This window comes from Microtus oregoni, unplaced genomic scaffold (genome assembly GCF_018167655.1).
Source record: "Microtus oregoni isolate MIOR12 unplaced genomic scaffold, Mior012 000013F_ref0000133, whole genome shotgun sequence".
Classification (NCBI taxonomy): domain Eukaryota; kingdom Metazoa; phylum Chordata; class Mammalia; order Rodentia; family Cricetidae; genus Microtus; species Microtus oregoni.
In genome coordinates this window covers 30,939,550-30,960,336 of record NW_024543072.1, presented here as the reverse complement: position 1 = coordinate 30,960,336, position 20,787 = coordinate 30,939,550, and the positions used below count along the sequence as shown (strand labels likewise).

Below are 20,787 nucleotides of genomic sequence, written 5' to 3'. Positions count from 1 at the left end.
AGCAACCAAAACACAGGCACACTGCATCCACCAAGACGCCAAATGCGCATTCACAATCTGCACGCTAAGTTGCAGAAAATTTGCCCTCAGAAGTGAAAACATGACTGTTGGGAAATATTAGGTAAAGATATGTTACATTTTTTATGTTGTAGAATAAATGCAAAGATGTGCTGCGTTCTTTTATGTTGCATTTGTTTAATTCAGTTAACAAGGCTGTGTGACTTTGCCTGTCTAAAACACCGGATTGGTCTAATAAAGAGCTAAATGGCCAGTAGCCAGGCAGGAGAAAGGATAGGCAGGGCTGCCAGGCAGAGAGAATATATAGGAGGGCAGACAGCAGGCCACATTTTGCATAGACTAGCAGGGCCGGAGGGGGCAGCATGACAGAGGTGTTAAGCAAAGGATTGCAAAGGTGACCAGAGGGAACTGAAATAGAGCCTACACTTTGTAGAAGCACGCAATGGTCGAGTCTTAGCCAAAGGGTTCACCGTGAACATGACCTGGGCAAGCTTGAAAAATTATAATTAGGTGAATTAGTAACTGAGAGAGCTGAAAATTACTGCAAGTAGAGACTATAATAAATGTAGGTAATTCTATATACACACTGAGACAATGCGGATGCTCTATCGGTAACTCACCAAGGCTAGCTGGCCTGGGTCTGAAAAAGCATGGGATAAAACCGGACTCGCTGAACATAGCAGACAATGAGGACTACTGAGAACTCAAGAACAATGGCAATGGGTTTTTGATCCTACTGCACATACTGGCTTTGTGGGAGCCTAGGCAGTTTGGATGCTCACCTTACTAGACCTGAATGGAGGTGGGTGGTCCTTGGACTTCCCACAGGGCAGGGAACCCTGATTGCTCTTCGGGCTGACGAGGGAGGGGGACTTGATTGGGGGAGGAGGAGGGAAATGGGAGGTGGTGGCGGGGAGGAGGCAGAAATCTTTAATAAATAAATAAATAGATAGATAGATATATTTATATTTTAAATCTTCCTCCATATTATCTCCTTGCTTACAGCCTAGTCTTATGCTAATGCATAGTAACTTATTACACATGGCTAATTTTCAATAAGCGTTCTATTTAGCTTCAAAAGGCAAAAAGCATTGTTTTTGTTTGTTTTAATTATTTTTTTTTGAAAGAAGTCTGCCCCTCTCCATAGTACAGCCATGCCTCTCACACTATGGCATCACTTTGGGTGACTGTCAAATGGCTGGCAGAGCACTTAGAGGGCCTCACTGGCCATCCCTGCAACCAGTAATTACAAGTGGCTATTCTTTTTTTAATTAATTGAAATTAGGTAAAATTAAAAACCCATTTTCTTATACTAGCCACATACCAGGTGCTCCATAGCTAGGTGTTATTAATGGTTAACTTATCGAGCAAGATTAAAAGAGACTATTCTCATCAGGACAAAAGCTCCATTGCTTTAGTTACTTATATGAAACATATAAAAGACTGCATGGCACAGACCAATCCTATTTATAAGCAATTCATATAGTTCAGTTGGTTGGAATGCATACGTAAATGCCTCTTATGATAGCCAGTTCCAAGATCCCTTTAAGATAATGTATTATATTGATTACATTAGATGGTACAGCTCTGTCTAAGAAGTGGATGAGTAAGGCAGACAACTTCCACCCCTATTAGCTCCTGGTGACCTTATGGACCACCAGAGCTATGTCCTATTAATGTTTCTATTACTGACGTGGGATATTAGAAGGTTTTTGATAAATATTTGTTGAATAAATAATTTATTCATTTGTTATCTATACTACGAAACTAAAGCATATTTAGATAGTAAGATATCTAAATATCTATTATTTAGAGACGAGGAAAAGATTCCCCTCTGGGTCACATATAACCAGAGATGAAGCAGGAACTTCAAAATGTTACACAGTTTTACTTTTGTGCAGTAACAGTGGGATTTCTCTGGGAAACCGACAGTGATCGTCTACCTAAAACAAGGTTGTCTACGAGCATGGATTCAGAAAGCAAAATCCAGCCCAAACTAGACCCAGGAGAGAGCAGTCCCCTTCAGAAACCTATGCTGTTTATCATAGTTGAGCTTTGTTTAATTTTCCCAGTGCCACAATTTCTCTTTACTTATGGCTTTGAACATCTCTCCTCATGCTACATAGTTTTGGGCATAGAAAAATAATCACTGTTCATAAATATAACATGACCGTGGACAATGGCTTACATAACGACTAGCTCAATCGTCCTTTCTGGCATTCAGGAAACTCAATCCTCTCAAAGGAAAATGAGCTGTCCGTAGTCACATGGGCAGAACTGAAACATATACTTTGCACGTGCCCACAGAATATGGACGTCGAGAACTTTGGAGTAAACACAAACCTAGCCTTGAAGTCAACCAAGTTCACCTTGAATCTATAAATAGATAAGAAGCGTGTGCAGAAGAAAATACTTGCAGTTGCACTAAGCCCAGAATACGGCTGTCTGGCAGGTGGAAGGTGCACTCTTCTTAAGATACTTTTGGATGTTCACGAGATGATTGGCCTCAGTGTGTGTGTGTGTGTGTGTGTGTGTGTGTGTGTGTGTGTGTTTGTCTTTGTTTTTTATGTGTATGGGTGTTTTGCTTACATGTATATCTGTGCACCATGTGCTTGCCTGATGCCTGCAGAGGCTATGAGAGGGGTTTGGATTCTCAGGGCCTGGAATTAGACAGTTGGGAAACTTGACACTGGGTTCTCTGGAAGAGCAGCCAGTGCTCTTAACTGCGGTGGCATCTTTCTAGCCCCATCATCAGAGTTTTGTATTATTTCAGGTACAGAGTCTTTATAACTCAACCTGTATGTTACATGACATATATGCATTCCTCAAAGATTAAGAAAAATGCTTATGGTTATTGAATGAGAGAGTGACTGGGCAAATGTGAGGATGAGTGAACAAGCCACTAAGTGATCTGGCCATATTTGCTTATGATATCTTTAAGAACATTTAAATTGGCCGCTAGGAAAAATGAAGAATGCATGTAGCATTACAACACATTTTTTCTTTTTCTTTTTTTTTGATTTATTCACAACTATGAGCTAAAAAGGGGGGCATTTTTCAATGCAGGAGTTGACATGGGGTTAAGTTTCAAAGGTCTTCTGATTTAGGCAGAGTTCTATCATGAAGGAAAGCTGTCAGAGTCTGGCCATGTGTGTGTGGACCCCTTCATTTTTCTCAGCCCCCTTCATGTCACTAGCCTGTGGCTCCTCCCTAGTCCCTGGTCTCAGGATGCAAATGGCATCCAAAGACATCAGACTGATGGCACATCTGGATACAATTTAACCCTTTCAAAATCCAACTTGAAGTTCAGTGTGTTAAAAGAGAATTAAACTCGGTATTACTAAAATGAAATTTTAACGATTCGCACATGAATTTAATGATTGCCTCCCTCAGTTCTATAATTTCACATGTAGTAACACCATCTGAACACACGCTGCAAGTCAAAGATCGCTCAGACATGGCTACGAGAAAAGTAAAATTGTGGCATGCAGCTAAATGTTGCTAAAGAAACCTTGTGATACCCAAATGCTTGGCACATGTTTGCTGAAATGATAGGATATTTCTGTCCTAAGGATTTACAGCCTATTTATTTATTTAGAGCCTGTTCCTTTTTCCTCCTCCACCTAACACGGGGAAAGAGAAAAAGTCAAAACACTACACCCACATCACACTCTTTCAAGATACAAGCTTCATCTCTATTTTTCCAGTCCTCTGATTATCGCGAACCAAAAATTAATAAATTCCCTTCCTTCCATAACTGGGTGTCATTGGCAAGCTGCCATTACAGAGATAATACTAACACTCATACTTGCACTAAAACCTTTGAGTAAGCAAAATCTACGGGTGGATTGACACTCCAGGCTGGCTATGGCAAATTCAAAACAACTTAAAAGAAATAATCTCACCCTACAAGGAAATGGTTCTGCTTTTAGGAATCTCTAACTCCAAAGCGAGGGAGTTCTGAGAGTCAGCCCTCCTCCTTCTGCTGCACATTTGAGCTCAAGAGACAAGCTGAGGGGGAAAGTGGGTGGGCTAAAAGTTTGACCTGGTGTCCCTTTAGCTTAGCAACTCAACAGTCACACAGTAGAAATGCAGAATTTCTGAGGGAAAAGAGACTTTCAGGTTAGCTCATCGAGGTCGAGATTCTAAGTTTCTTCCTTTCCAGTTCTTCCACTTTCGTCCAAGCGGGGTGTGCAGGCTCCAGCTCCGCAGCAGGAGAGGGGCAATGAGAATCATCAGAGACAGAGCCACCCAACAAACAGACACTCTCGCAGGGATTCCCTCAGGAATAAAGGGGCTCTGAGCAGAGGGCGATAGGACCTATGGAGAAGATACTCAGCAGCATCACTATACAACACCGTCACATGTTGAGTGAAGGAGGAGTACCTTGAATCTTATTCCATATTAAACACATGTTCCTAAATATCGAGAGACCTGATATTGGTTGTTGTTTCTTTTGTTTTAAAAGCAGGGTCTTGCTGTGGAGCCCTGGCTGACCCATCTCCCTCCTATGCATGTATGGCCATGCCTGGCCTAGAAAGGGATGTTTAAGAACATTTTTGTATTTAAAGTACAGCTTATTTATGCATAAGTGAAGCACTTAAAATAATCATTATTACCAGATACCTTACGGCTCAGTGGATGTGGCCTTTAAATATGTTTTTAATTTGGTAGCATCTTTTCTTCTCCTGATCGACATTTTCGCCAAACAAAATAAAGAAATAATCTATGTATTTTTAAGACCGTATACATTTGCAGGGATGAGAGGTACAATGGGAATAAGAATGCTTTTATGAACTGAAGAGCACAATGGGTTTGAGTGTGAGAAATGGGTGGAAAGGATTATTAGGATGGAAGACACCAAGTAGGAATCGAGTTTGTGGTCAGTAAATATGGTTGGGATAGGAACGGGGCAGTGAAGTAAGAGTGAAGGGAAGGGACACACATGCAGGTGTCACACAAATGTGAATGCAGGGACTGGAGCAGTGGCTCTGTGGCCTAACCTCTAAGGTCACCAGGCACTCAGATGGTGTGCAGACGGAGGAGGAGGTTAAAGATGTAACCAGGTCAAGGTCAGTGGACCACATGAATTGGAAGACACGGTTTAAGGACAGGTAGCTTGGGCCTATGGAAAATCTTGTATGCTGATTCAAGAGTCCGGGCCTGCTTAGGCAGGCAGTAAAGACTGCTAATTACTTCTGACCAAAGTATGGCACTAGAAGACTTCAGTGGGTATGTTCAAGAGAGGCAAACCGAAGACAGCAACAGCAGAGTCTGCTGCAGAAGCCTATGGACGACTTCCAGAACTAGGAGGGTGGCAGGGGATACGGAAAGAAAGACTCTAATAGTTAGTTAGACGTTCCTCACCAATGTTGACTAACAGAGAAGGGGAACAGACAGAGAAGTCTCCCTGAACTACTTATGCCTCTCTACATGAATTGTAAATTGCCCACGATCATATGAAAACAAACACTTTAAGGAGGTGTAATTTAGCATTCTTGGTGCTAACAAGAGGGCCCTGAGGTTTTGAGTAACTCTGTGCCCATCTTAAATTCATGCCTTTACATCTGATTGATGCCCTAACCTACCCTTAATAGGAAATACCTTCTGCAAAAACTTTTCATAAAGAGGAGAAAAGGATCAAACCAGAGAGTTATCGCTCGAAGCACTTCACAGTGTACTCATGTGAAACAACTTGCACCTAGCCAGTCTCTTTTCTACTCACTTCCTTGTTTCCCCCAAAGCATCTCCTGACGCTAGGCTTATCGAGATAGGTTATCTACCTACTACCATTATAGGATGTTACCTTTACACCATTGTAATCCCACTGCTCAGAGCTCGGCTAAAGACGAGAGTTTCATATTTTACACGACTTAAAAATAGACACTAGTTGGAGAAGATAAGGGTGCTGTGGAAACCCAGCCAGGGAGCAGATGAACGCTGCCCAGAAAATGTCCTCCATCAAATGAGACACAACCCAGAGCCCAGCTGGGAATTCCATTGCTGCTTTGGTTTTAGGGATTGTTTATTTTTGCTTTTTGGCTCGGATCTTTCATTCCTGTCCTTGTCTCTTCTTGGGTCTCCTCCCTTTTTCTCTTTTTCTATCTTGGCGGCTAGAACCCTACTCTGTATATGCCCGTGCCCCAGCTTCTAATACCAACATCTAAAAATACATCTTGCTACAACACGCCTCGTCTTCTGCAGGTGGCACATTTAAAAACTGACACCAAATCCTAAACTGACAACAGATCCTACCACCGCTGTCCTTTGATGCACTTAGCCTGTATATTAAAGACTCAGAAATAAAGCACAGTTTATAGGGGGAAAGCAAATACACACAAGTGCCTCTTTCAAGTGGCATCGTCCAGCCTCGTCTTGCGCTGGGCTTATGTAATCAGACATAATTGTCTACACATGGTTGTTATACTCTGTCTGAAATGATCTCCAGCCCAACGCATGATGTCAAAAGGGTCAATACTGGACATCTCCTTTCCCTGGCCCCATCCAGCCCTGCTCACTACAGTGCAACAGTTTGGATGGAAAAATAAGATGCCAAATAAGAAACGGTTCGACTCATCTCGTACTGAGTCATAAGTACTTCCTTTGCTTTCTTGTTTGTGTTTATCTATTTTTGTCCCCACATCTTATACCTTTTTCATATTCTCCTCCTTCACGTGTGCACAAAATTATTTCTGGAAAAGTCTAATACCTCCCAAATTTTCAGTGGTACACAGATGCATGGCTTTAATGCCAGATACCCAGTTCCTGCCTTCACTCAGACTCCCTTTGAGAGCACATGTACTACATCGAACCCTGTGCTCCCCTAGGCAGACTTCCCAGGAAGGCGCCACCAACACAATGATAACAATGGGAAGAATCTCTTCCCTGAACTTTTCTAGGAAATGACATGACTGTTCAAAGCATGTTCAACAAGACAGGCTGGCCTTTCCTTTCTTCCCAAAGAGAGATCAACAGTTAGGCTACTGAACTCGGAAGAGATTCTGCCAAAAGTATGAGAAAGAATACTTGCTGGGTGGTGGTGGTGCATACCTTTAATCCCAGCACTCGGGTAGCAGAGGCAGGAGAATCTCTGAGTTCAAAGTCAGCCTGCTCGACAAAGCAAGTTCCAGGACAACCAGGACTGTTACACAGAGAAACCCAACCTTGAAACCCCCATCCCCAAAAGAATTCTTAACTGTAATCAACAATATATGCAACCCCCACCCGATTTTTTTTATTACCTAGTGACAGGCTCCCTGCTACCATATTTTTACCAAGCTGATAGTCAATCCATGTCTTAGGCTCTCTAGTGGTGGGTAGACCTTGACTGTCACAAAGGCTAGTTTGGACCTATTATTGTGGGTACTTGGAATCCATTTCCCTGGTGCTTTTACTCAGTAAACTTATCCTGATGAAGCCGATCCCTCTCTGTGAGAGCAGCATTAAACTTGTTATCCATTATCCATACTTTCTCTTCTATGGGATAAGAATTCCTCTTCTTTACGTGTGAGTAGTTTGTGTATGTGCTTGTGTGGCTGTGTGCACGGGTGCACGTGGGTGAGTGTACACGTGTTGTATGTGTATGCTGAGGCCAGTGGTTAAAAACTGCTCTCTTCCTTGATTGTGCTCCACTTCACGTCTTAAGACTAGGTCTCTCTCACTAGGCTCTCTCGCTAAGGAGCTGTAGGGATCTGCCTGCCTCCGCCGCCCTAGTGATGGGTTTGTGGATGTGCTGTCAGGTGAGTTTTTACATGGGTGCTACGGGTCCAGCTTAGGTGTTCACGTTTGCAAAGCAGGCACTCGACCGATGGAGCTATCAGCTCCGCCATTCCTCTCTTTAAAAGAACTATTCTTCATCTGATGCGCTCTTCTCTTGATTCCTTCCAGATCTGCCATAATTGGGTAGAACGAGACTCAACGCAGAGTTGAAGAGGCCATCCCCCATGTCCTTGTAGACATTATGCCTCAATTAGAACAGACTGAGATCGCATTATTAAATCAGGACTGCATTGCCTTCCTTCCACTCCTAACTTACTTTAATCACGACGACAACAAACAATAACAATGACTCTCATCAACCAACCACAGCTCTGCTTTCTTTCAGCAGTTCCAAGCCAATCATCCCACCGGAACCTCCCGCGACCCCTAAAAGACTGGAAATCACCCCTGATCCAAAGGACAGCCTCCTTTGCCAGGCTTCCCTCATGCCCCAGCCTGCTGTCATCGCTGCTGAGATAGCAGACGATTGATCTGAGAAATCAAGTTGGATTGCTGTCCCAAATCTACACTCGGTTCTCCTTGTGTCTGTCTGATCGATTTCACTCTGTGCGACATAGCTTGTCGCTATGAATTTTCATGTTAGTCAGGAGCCGCCAGCGCACCCAAGAACAAGTGGAAGATGGTCACACCCCCTCCCTGTCCCTTCAACATACTAGACCTTCGTGTCGATCCTTGAAAATCATCTATCGGCAGATTTGGAAAAAAAGGTATTTTATTTTTATGGCCACAAACCTGGCCGCAATGGATCTGGGCCACTGGCTTTCCTCTCCAGATGCCCTGGTCTCAGACTGTGGTGACATTTCCTACCACTGTTATACTAGGTGTCACCTGTTTAGCAGCTCCTCTCAGCTGAATGCATGTGGCCGCAGGTGCCACGCAAACGCTGATTGTGTCTGACAGCCCTAGACGCCAGCTGCCTGCATGAAGCCTGCCCGATCACCACTTTTTTTCATGGGGCGGATGCTGCCGATGGCATGACCAATACAGAAACAAGAAACTAGGTGACTGTAGAGGGAAGACAAGCCCTACTAAGTGGCATTCTGGGCCCTGTGGCTTTGAAATAATTGGCAGTGATAGAATAGAAACAAAGGGTTCGGGGAGCCTTGTTTGCTTACACTGATGCCCTGCGGACTGTACATCTGACTGGCTGCGAGTCCGTCACTGTATCCTCCTGTCTGGCTGATAACATGGCGAAGGGTATCCACCTAGACAGAAGCAACAACAGAGAAGCAATTAGTCGAGGGGGGGCGGGGAGATGTGGCGCATTATCATCTCACAGGCTACTGCTGTGGCATCCCACATTAAAGCAATCATTTTGGAGATACTCTTCCTGGGGGGAGAGTCCATGAGGAAGAGGCCAGGACTCCCCCTCATGACAAATCCATTGTTACTTCGGAGTTCAGTGAAACAGTAAAAGCAAACTTGGGTTCCCCAAACAGACAGATTGCGGAGCTGTGTGAGGTGACAGGGACTGTGGTGCTAGAGGGGGTGGAGGGGAGAGGATGGAGATGTTCCCCCCACTGCCACTTCTCTTCCCTAAAGATCATCCCATGCAACTTGTAGGAGAGCCAAGGTTCCATTTAATCTTGGGCAGCCATGTCACAGGAGACTGAGATAAAGACCGAGTTTTTTTCTTGTTGTTGTTTGTTTTTTGTTTTGTTTGTTAATCAAGGATGATGGTAAGTCGTTTGGTCACATGACCAAAGTCTGCCTGTATCACCTCAAATTTGTTTTCAGGCAGTGCTTCCTGCGCAAGGGGCTGAGTCACCAGCCAGCTGTCTATTCCAGGCACGTAATGCTTTCTGTCCCATGTGCCGGATAGGACACATGGGTAGCTGTGGCTCATATCTTCCCAAGTCATTGTGACCCAGAGCATACGACTTCACCCTCTCGCATCACACTTCATGCTGAGATAGCAGGATGGCCTCCTGAGGTATCTGTCTTGAAGGCGGATAGTTTTCCTAAGTAGCACTGAGGTTTTTACACATGACTGATTTTTGGTTCCCAGTGTGGTCTTATCATCAGACACTCGAGTCCACTGACCTCAAGGGTGACTAAGCGTATGTGTTTAGTCAAGCTGGTTGGCTTGGTCATTTTAAAGTTTAAAATGAAAACAGGAGATCTCAGGGCATTTGCCTGACCACTGATGACTTCTTTATGTTAGCCAAGCCTGGAGATGGGAAACCAGCAGATGAGATGAGACTCGGAAGAGAGAGTGGACTGAAAATCCTTACTCCTCGAAGAAAAATGAAGATGCCAGTCCCACCTGCCTCACAGGCCTCCTTCACCCCACGCTGCACTTCCTCTTTTCCTGCCTTCCTAGAGTGACTGACAAGCCAGAGCCAAACATACTCACAAAGCATGGACACGCTCCCCTACGGTAATGGTTGTATTTTCTATTTTGTTTTGTTTTGATTTGGTTTGGTTGCTGTGTATCTGCCTTTCCCTTCCTTTCTTTTTGGCTACTCTCTGTCTGGACAGAGCAGGGAGCTGATACACCTGAAGGCTCTTGGACACTCCTGAATTCACCTGGTGGCATATTGGCTGGGTCCCTACCTGTGATTGCACGTTGGCTCCAACCTGGGCCCCTTGGTAAGAATCCCCATTGAGTGACTGCACGCTCATGAACAAATCTCCAGAGTTTGACATGTTAAAAGAACTGGAAGAACCTGGAAAGGAAAGAGTGAGGCACCTGAATCACAGAAAGAAAAAGGCTTGACCCCGCAACCAACAGCCAAGAGGAGTAGGACATGCAAAGCAACCCCCGCAAATCAAATGTAAGACGACAACGACAACCACAGAGCCTGGTTAGTAGCATGAAGAACAGAGCAAGCAAGAGGGTGCACACTGTCGCTGTTACATGAAGCTACCCCTCACTACAAGTTGTCATCGAGACCGCTTTCTGCTAGCAACTGGAAGCTGAGAAAGGGAAGTTGAATTCTTCTCGTGTAGTCTATGTAAGATTTTGCTTTCATGGCTCTCATGTTCTAGGCTTGGCCAGGAGGTCAAAAAGACAGAGATTGTGGCCAGTGGTATGGGCTGACCAATGATATTTCCGCCGCCATAACTAAGCATCAGGACACCTTTTGTGGATTCTGCATATGCTTTGCTGACCCCATCTACTCACACAGGGGCAGCACATGGGAGCGTGCACAGAGGCAATGTCTCCCAAAGTCTACTGATACTCTCGGTTTCTAGAAATAAGGGAAACTTCCTTACTATCTGGAAACCACAAAGATTTCAAGAATATGTGAGAATGGCCCATTCTTCCTATCAGTTGCCAGAATTCAGAAAGATGAAGCAGAATACTAGGACAAGAATTTCAAGCATGCATGAGATGCTTCTAGAGGTTTTTAAAGTGGGTCTCCAGAACGGGGGGTCAGCCATGGGCTTTCACCTCCCAGAGATGGAAGTCCCATGTGGTTGGCTTTAGATCCTTCCACAGTCTCCTATGGGGCGAACCTAGCCCAAGCTCACCCTGAACACCAGGGCTTATGGAAGCTAATTGGAGCTCCGAACTCATCGTGCAATGCAAAGGAAAGAAAGCTCAACGTGCAAGGTTTGGTTAAAAACATGACAATAGCCTGGCAAAGAAGAGACCTCAGGGACCCAGGTCAGTTGCTCTGTGTGACTTCTAAGCCTGTGCTCTTGTGTGAGTCTTCTGGCAGCCACCACCAATGGGGAGTCACCTAGCAATGAGTCATGCCCCCCATCTGATGCATTCTGTCTCTTCTCCCAAGACAGGGATGTAAACCCTGCAAGTTACAATTCTGTCCACAGCTAAGCAGAGGAGAAGAGGAGAAGGCCTTTCCTTTTCCCTCGGAGAACCGTCCCTTAACAGTGTGTTCTCCTCTCTGCCCCAGTAACTGATACATGACTGTATACTGTGTCATTACACGTTGATACACGACTGTATACTGTGTCATCACACACTGATACACGACTGTATACTGTGTCATCACACACTGATACATGACTGTATACTGTGTCATTACACGTTGATACACGACTGTATACTGAGTCATTACACGTTGATACACGACTGTATACTGAGTCATTACACGTTGATACATGACTGTATACTGTGTCATTACACGTTGATACACGACTGTATACTGTGTCATCACACACTGATACACGACTGCATACTGTGTCATCACACACTGATACACGACTGTATACTGTGTCATTACACACTGATACATGACTGTATACTGTGTCATTACATGTTGATACATGACTGTATACTGTGTCATCACACACTGATAAACGACTGTATACTGTGTCATTACATGTTGATACATGACTGTATACTGTGTCATGACATGTCTGCAACAAGAGCCATTTAGGAGAACCAGGCATTTGTAATCTTGGGGACAACCACCAGTTAAGAACCATCTCCATTATTCTTAGTTCTAGGGAGTGTGCATCTTCATACAAGAAGCTGTGCAACTGTATTTCTATAAAAACTGAGGCTGCCTCTAGCCCTCTTCTCATTTCTGCTTTTCTATGCAAAGGGAATGGCGATCTTCATGGTTGAGAGAGAACTTAAATATTAACAAAAGGACTGTGTCTCGTCTGGCACATATTTCTTTCTGTAGCTTATCGAAGCGGAATTAGAAACACTGGATCTTAGCAAAACAGGAATAAGATCTCATGTGTGATTTATATTCAGTCAGTGGGAAGATTTGGCCTGTAACTTCCCTCCATTAGTACGACACACTATATTTGAACCCATCTTCCCCAGCTATGGAAGAAGCAACATGTATTGTAGATCAAACTCTTACGGCTGTATAGCATACCCAGGCATTGACAGACAAGTTGTGACCCCATTAGATAAAGTTTGTAATCATAGAGACATGGCCTAAGCAATAAAATCATTGCAATATAAAGGTCTTGTCCGGTAACATATTGGAACCAAGAACGTACACAATAGCCATATTTATGTCATCAGATTTCCCATGCTTCTTAGCTCCAAAGTGATGAGTTTGCAGCCCAGGTATTTTATTTCTTTCCCACTCTCAGATACCATGTAACAATCACACATGCTGTATGCCCGGCTGAGGGTTTATTGGTAACCACTACATAACCTGTGCCATGGGAGAAATCCCCAAAGGGCTACACTGATGCCAAGGAGCATGGCGTCCATAGAAGCATGCAGACATGGAGTGTGCTTTATTTACAAGATGTACACTGCAATTGACATAGATGATTTAAAAAATATATATATGTGCATAGATAAATTGTAAATACGCCTGGCTGTGTAATATACACAGGGATAAACATGCGCATACAAATGTACTTCTTGTACAAATGTATTTGTGTCAGAGCAGTAATTGTAGAAATCGTCCCTCGTGCTCTTGCCTGTGCTGTTTCAGCATTTCGTGGTCTCTGTACACCCAGGTATGGCACTGTCGTGGCTCTCTGGTGAGAATTTAGAGGCAGTGATGGAGTGGATGGAAGGGACCAAGTATGTCTAGTGCCACAGTAAAGTCTACACAAGTCCCAAAGTATGGTGGTGTGCTCTTCACCCGGCACTGAAGGGTGGGAATAAATGGCTTCTTGAATGGAGAGCCTCCTGAGAAGCACATCCTTCCCGGCTTTCTTGGAAGTGCTGTGGAATTCCCAAAGAGTGGCTGCATATTACCGGGTTTGCTGAGACCACCCAGCCACTTGATCTGCAGGCTGCGGGGAGTAATTAGCAAAGACTAGAAGCACACTTCAAGATGTGCTAGCAGTGAGAAGGTCCTGAATTTGACTTAGGAATGAAGGCAAGTGTACACACACAGATCCTTGAGGTGTGTGCAGACTGACATCTGCACTTAATTAGACAGAGAAGAAATAAAGGATCACTCAGGATTCTAAGGTGTTTGCTTGGGCAAGCAGTATGACATGAAAATGTGCGAGCATCCATTTTCATAAGGCAAGTTCCTGAAGATAGTATTTTCACTTCGAATCATCTTTAGGAGTCTAAAGCTTGTTCAGAAAAACTAAACAAACAAACAAAACCCAAATGTGCAATAAAACCCAACTAACTTAATAATAAAATATAACTTAAACCCAGAGCATGGTTTCCCAGTCTTGACAGTGTAGGCTGGATAATCCTTTGCTGTGGGGAATATCTTATGCCTTGTGGGATGGCTAAGTGGCTCTTCATTTCCAACTATTTATGTCAGTAACACCCTTTAAAACGATGACAACGAAAACCATCTTCAGATACTACTGAATGTCTCCTAGGCTACATACTAACCCCTAGTTGAGAACCAATGACCCACAACAAAGGTTATATGTCTTAAAAAATTCAAAATGTCTGAAAGTATGAGCTCATGGCTCCTCTTCATATATATTTTATGAAGCAGCTACTGGCAAATATTGCTTTAATTTCTGTCATCTAAAAACAACATGTTTCCCATGGATGAGGTGATTGACCTGACTCAGCCAGACCTCCATGTCATCTGAGAGGACAGAGGACAGATCTTATTACTAGATATAAACCTAATCACATCTCACTGTTGCTTCCATGAAAGCATTTGCCTTTTTCTGAGTCTTCAGTTCATGCTTTTATAATCTTTTCAAACATGGGAAAAGGAGAGCTCATTACTTAGGGTTTTTCTGGTTGTGTTATACCCAAGGCTTTTTACAATGATGTCAATTGGTCCTCTCGTTCCCTACACCCTCTCTCTCAACTGTTTTCCTTTCATTCTTCCCCATCGCTGCATGTGTTTTGCCCACCTCTTCTAGAAGACACAGTAACATCTGCTGAAAGTCTCTCTACACTTGCAAATTCCCTGGCAGAACCTAGCTCTAAGTGATTTTTATGATGTGAGGCTACAGGAAAGGAGGCAAAGTCTACTGAAGAAACGGGGCTATGTAAGTGTGGTCTCGCTAACCACCCTGGAGTGCTCTTCCCTACACAAAAGCCAGGGGAAGGAAGGAGATTTATTTGTAGTATTGTCTTTTGCGCAGTGGAAATGAGTATGTAAAGTAAGCAAAGATGCTGGGAGAATTTCCATTTCCAGACTGAGAACATAAAACTGTCCTGGGTGCCAAAATCCAGGACTTCAAAACCTACCCAAATACCTTTTCATATATTAACCTCTTATTTACAATCTCTTTCCATTACCGTTTCTCCTTTGAAATTACTGAAGAGAATGCACACGATATAATAAACACTCAATGTAAAAGTTTGTGCACTTATCCTCCACTCTATGCCATGATTTAGGCTGCTAAAAGCTGAAGAAAATACAGAAAAACCCATTTATACCTTTTCCTGTTAAGACACCTATCTTCTAAAATTCCAAGCTATTACACATCTACAATAGTGTTTCCTTTGGTCTCTGTATTAGAGAACACTACAAAGGGTTCCTCTGCAAATTATTTCCAACAACTTAGGCACAACTGGAAGCCTTAGCGCAAGTTTTCCATAATAATGTCCTTTGTGCTGAGAATAGTCATACGAAGTTTAAGTCACCAGAAAATTCCTTAGAAAACTGTAATCAGACTGACATTCTATAAGAGCCAACATAATTCTTAAACACAGAGTGGGGGTTAAAATGCTTACTTTTCTCTTTTTAAGGGCTTTAGGAAAGAAAAATAGTTATGGATTTAGTAATGAAGGGAGCCCACAGGGCCCTTCTAAGGACTAGTCATAAATCACACGAAGCCATCTGTGATGCAGATAGAGCAGGGACAGGGAAAAAAAGTCATTTTGATATCTGTTTTGCATTATGATAACCTCTGCAGGAGTGCTGAGTGCATTTTTGCTAATATTGACAGAATTATACTTCTTCCACAGAGATAAGCGAGACTGCCTGCCTAGCATTGCAGCTTGCCTTGTGATGCCTGGTATGAAATCTTTAATAATCGACCAGCTTGGAAACGAAAGGAGGAAACTCTGGTTATTGAACCTGTTAGCCTGGATCCTTTATCAACCACACCATGACGAGGAAGAAGAACACTGGCCAACAACAACACCAACATCAAAACCAACAGAAATGTCAAACATAAGTGTGTTCTTCGGGGTCACCTGGCCTGCATGTCTGAGAAACATAGAACTGGATCACATTAGTCAGTGTTGTATGATGGGAAGGGTTACAAAGCCAAGGGCTCTCTTCATGCGTGATTCCAATTAAACAAAAGAAGATCTTGGTGGTATATAGCCCAGGGCCTTGGAGAACCTGATGCTAACAAATTAGTTCAAAGAGAGGCTCACAGAAGAAGTGAGTGGGGCCCTAAAGGTAGCCAGTGACAAAGGCGGCAAAGGGCAGGAAGAAGCCCTTTTGTGAACCGCTACACTGTGAGGTTAAAGTCATGATATGCTCAAAGAAATCCCAGAAAAACCAGATTTGCAACCATATTATGATGCGATATAATTAGATTTGCTAGTATTGGTATCATCAGACTTAGAAGTGCATTACACATTCCAAATAAATATATTTCATCTGTTATGGAGAAGGATGACTGATACTAAACATATTTAATACAGAAATGTCTGTGTTCCCTTTATCCACTCCAGTAGAAGTCTCAATATGCTTTCTACAGAATGCAAGCATGAAGGTTATATTTCCTATATTACTGACTTTTACTGGAATCATGGAAATTCAGAAGTGATGGGGGCATTTCCCATATGTACTTCTAGGTCAGCCTAAAGTCTGCATTTAGTGGTGCAATGCATGTTTGCGGAAATAAAACTTAGATCCAGGGTAAATGATTGAAATTATAATATGAACACTCAAGTCTGAAAGGTCTGAATTAACAGCTTGCAATTTTCCCGAAAGTTTTCATAAAGAAAGCCAATAAAACAAAACAATAGAGAATAATATCTCTAAACAGCACCGAGGAAATACTGTAGCCTGGCTCTGCATTAGAATTTGCTAAGGAGATCTTTGCTAGAAGCGCAGACATTCCTGCACAGAATGAATGCCAGCAGAAGACCCAGACATTATACTACGGGGACAGCAAGGTAAAGGAGGACAGAAACATCATATGAGAACCCAAAGGAACAGCCTCTAAGCGTTCAGTTTGATCTGGGAGTTTAGAGGACTCATGAAAGCCAAACAATGTACCTCCATTTTTAAGGTAAACAAATGCATTACAACGTAAACCTGGAGACAGCCCCATCTCACAAACACATCACCCTTTTGATTTGACAACAAAACCCAAAAGTGTCACTAACAACAAATAATAATTGAATGTATAAATCGATGAACCAAAAAAATTGTAAGAATTAAAGTCTCAAAGTAGGAAAAACAAATATACAAATTGAGAACAATCCCCCCGAATTAAAGAAGAAACTAACCCGCTGAGTTGGGAGTGGAGGGCGAGTTAGCTTGGCTTCCGTGGGCTGACACATTGGTGGCAGTGACAGCCGTTTTGGCAGCATAAATATTGGCTTCCTCTTGAAATTTACCTATGTTCTTCTTGTACCGGATCCGCTTATTTCCAAACCAGTTTGATACCTGGAGTGGTAGGAGAGATGGCAGAATTAGCATTTTACCCTTCAGAAGACGCTGCAGAGAAACGTAAGAGTCTGGGAAGGGCTGGGAGGGCTGGAATACTATGACCTCACTTATGGCTTTTGTACTATCAGTTAAAACCACGGAAGTAAAGGCAGCTCCTCAAAAAGAGCAATGACCTACTGTGGGTTCTCTAAAATCCCACAAGAGCGCTATGACAGCTACTCTTCTATGGAAGACTTGCTCACTGAAGCTGGGACTCTTCAACTTAGAATTTTCCATTTGCTTATTTCCTAACTTATGATATTTAAATAAACATTTATTTTGTTTGTTTGTTTGCTCTTTTTCAAAGCAATGCTAAAGCTGTCATTGTACAATCAAAATACAGACTTTTAAAATGTTCACATAAATCTATACCAGTATATGGATGCTTTTATGCATACACTAAGTTGAAATTTTTATCAGTTAAATGATCTTACTATAAACTTTGATTCTTAGCTGTATTGTGCTATAGACTTTATCAACATAGTTTCTCTCATTGCCTTACACAAAGTTTGGCCTTATGTATGGAACAAAAGAAGCCAAGCAATTGATGCATACAACTAATTATTACTTTGAATTCCTGCTTTCAAATGTTAAAACCGATGAACACAATAAACCTAATTTACTTTCTTTTGTTCATCTATTTCCTTCCTATGGCTCAGAGCAGCTGTCATGGCTCAACTTCAGTGGATACTTCTTCCCCATTTTTACAAAGACTTCTACAAGAAAGGAGTTGGGGCATACGCTGACGTATATCCCCCAAGTTCTGCCTCGGGGAGGGACATCTAATAACACCTTACATTTCAATGTGATTTTGGACCACAGGATTGTGGCTTTTATCTAATTACAAAACAAACTCTGAAAACTGATGAGGGAAGAGCAAATTGATCACACACGTAACAAACATACCACATATAGATTTCATAGTCAACCTTCCATCAACAATGGCAGATAAAGAAACTGTAAGGTAAAACCACCTTATTTTTGAATGCATTCACAAAGCTAACACATCTTATCCGACTAGCTAACAGTCAAAGGCCTACGTGGCTCACACTGCAGCAGAAAGGCCAATCTTTATTATGAAAATCAAACTAAACCAGTGCAATATTAGCAAACAAGAGAGTAAAAAATTCAATACTAAATTGTTTTATTTGTTGCAGATGCAGAAAAGCAGAGCTAAATTGGAGGAGGAAGGGCGCTTCTGAGTACGACTTAGGGCCGTGCCAAGTCTACCTGCACTCTAAAATTCAAATTCCTCTTGATCTAAGTTTCACTGTTCATATGAATCAATCACAATTATTATTGCTTATTGATTTCTATGTGTAACGGGGGTGGGGGTGGAAAAAGGGGTTGGAGCGTATTTCAAAAGCAACTGGAGAAAAGAGGGAAAGATGAAGGTGGTTTAGAAGGACCTTCCGGGAAGAAAGAAATGACCCAGGTCCAGGGCTGTGTTTTGCAAAAGACTTCCTGTTTACATTAGAAGAGGCCTTATTTGGAAGACTCTGGCATTTCCTACAGTGTCTACATAGCGCTATCATCTATCTCAGATAATATGTAGAGTCGGTGTTTCCTTAATTAATACTCAACTGTCATAGACTAACGGCCTAATATGTGTCAGGCACTAGGGATGCGTATGGATGAGATAGCATGAGTCAGCCAATACAGAAAGAATAATAAGTTTTGTGGGAAGTGTTTGATTTACATCTCAAGCACGTTATGTTTCAAGAGCCTATGGGCAGAGCCATGGCAAAATCCAGGGGGAAGTGATATACATGAGTTTAGTGTTCCGGGACAAAAGCCCCATCTGGATATTCAAATGGAGTTACATTTGTAGCTGGGAGTGCGTGGAATGGTGCTTTTCTGAGTTAAGTATTCACAGATGGTTTGTGAAAACAGATTCTAGGCCCTAGTCTCAAAGATTCGGATACAGGGTTGGTATAGACTCTAGGGGCTGTGTTTCTCACAGCTCACAGGTGATATCTTCCTCCTGCTGCTGCTGCTGCTGCTGCGGTGGTGGTGGTGGTGGTGCTGCTGGGGCCAAAGGACCATACTCTTGTGGAATATTAGTTTAATGATGCAAAGATGTGACGTGTTCTTTTATGTTGCATTTGTTTAACTCTGTGAAGCTGTGTGACTTTGCCTGTCCAAAACACCTGATTGGTCTAATAAAGAGCTGAATGGTCAATAGCTAGGCAGGAGAGAGATAAGCGGGGCTCCAGGCAGAGCGAATAAATAGAAGAAGTAAGGTGAGGCATGAGAAAAAGGGGAGAGAAGGATGCCAGGGGCCATTTACTCAGCCACACAGCCAGCCACAGAGTAAGAAGTACAGAAAGGCATATAGAATAGAGAAAAGTAGAAGTCCAGAGGCAAAAGGTAGATGGATAATTTAAGTTAAGAAAAGCTGTCAAAACTAAGCCAAGCTAAGGCTGGGCATTCATAAGTAAGAATAAGTCTCTGTGTATTTATTTGGGAGCAGGGTGGTGAGCCCCCAAAAAACAACAACAGTAACAACAAAAATTATAGCATACTCAGAATAGCACTCACATGGACGGAGGGGCCTTTGGGGATCCCAGGGAGAAGATGGTCATTGGAAGCATTTCAGAGGGATTTAGGTATATGTGCTCATTTTTGTCGGGGGTCATGAGAGTAACCAATAGCTTCTCAGTACATTTCAAAAGAAGTAGCGACAGAAAATGGATGATTAAGGTCCACTGAGTGGATCATGTACTGATAAAAGCTAAGAAAAGAAATGAGAGGACTTCAAAAGATGGAGTGGGGATGGCTCAGGGGAAAAGAGGAAGGCCAGAAATAAGGGTACCAAGAAACCAAAAATGGATCCCATGAGTCTAATGCTAAAAAGGGTGGTTCCCGAGCTTCCACCTCATAAAGAAACTTAATACTTCACTAGATCTGAGAAACAGATACACCTTAACATGTATGCTCCAATCAGCCAAGATCAGTAAGTGGTGTAATGAAAACCCTTCAAAGGTAAGAGTGAATCTTCTAAAATATCACATTGACCATCGTCTACAAAGAATATTCTACAAATGGTATCATGTAGTTTCCCACCAGGATTTGGTTGATAATGTGGAGCAGCTGAGCCTGACTAGTGTTGTTATTGTTATTATGGTGGTGTGTGTGTGTGTGTGTGTGTGTGTGTGTGTGTGTGTGTGTATGAGAGAGAGAGAGAAAGAGAGAGAGAGAGAGAGAGAGAGATGCACAGAGAGAGATGGCCTTAGGATAGCTGGGAGAAAGAGAAAGGAGACATAACATCTAAATAAGTATTTTGGTGAACAAAGAATTCAGCACTTGAGTTTCCACAATGAAGAAGGTAGAGGTTGCTAGAGCAGGGCAGGACCATTAGCTGGGATCTTGATTGCCTCCAGAAAGGTTCCTTTCCTCCTTTATAGATAATCTGGAATCACAAACTTCAGATTCAGTCCCTGGAGTGGTTTAACTCTACCTTGGAAGTAGAGGACTAAAACCTACTGAT

General features: G+C 42.7%; 1 protein-coding gene across 6 annotated transcripts in view; it reads right to left on the bottom strand.

Annotated features, from left to right (window-relative positions):
- The window catches only part of Pbx1 (PBX homeobox 1), a 310,086-nt gene that overhangs the window by 50,532 nt on the left and 238,767 nt on the right, over nucleotides 1-20,787 (bottom strand). For 4 of the 6 annotated variants that reach the window (XM_041662260.1, XM_041662259.1, XM_041662261.1 and 1 more), the window contains 3 exons: nucleotides 17,096-17,255; nucleotides 10,354-10,466; nucleotides 8,913-9,002 (listed from right to left, as the gene is read on the bottom strand). In XM_041662260.1, the coding sequence (XP_041518194.1) occupies nucleotides 8,913-9,002; nucleotides 10,354-10,466; nucleotides 17,096-17,255 (363 nt within the window). The remainder of the gene's footprint in view (nucleotides 1-8,912; nucleotides 9,003-10,353; nucleotides 10,467-17,095; nucleotides 17,256-20,787) is intronic. The other 2 variants (XM_041662263.1, XM_041662262.1) reach the window with 1 other exon arrangement.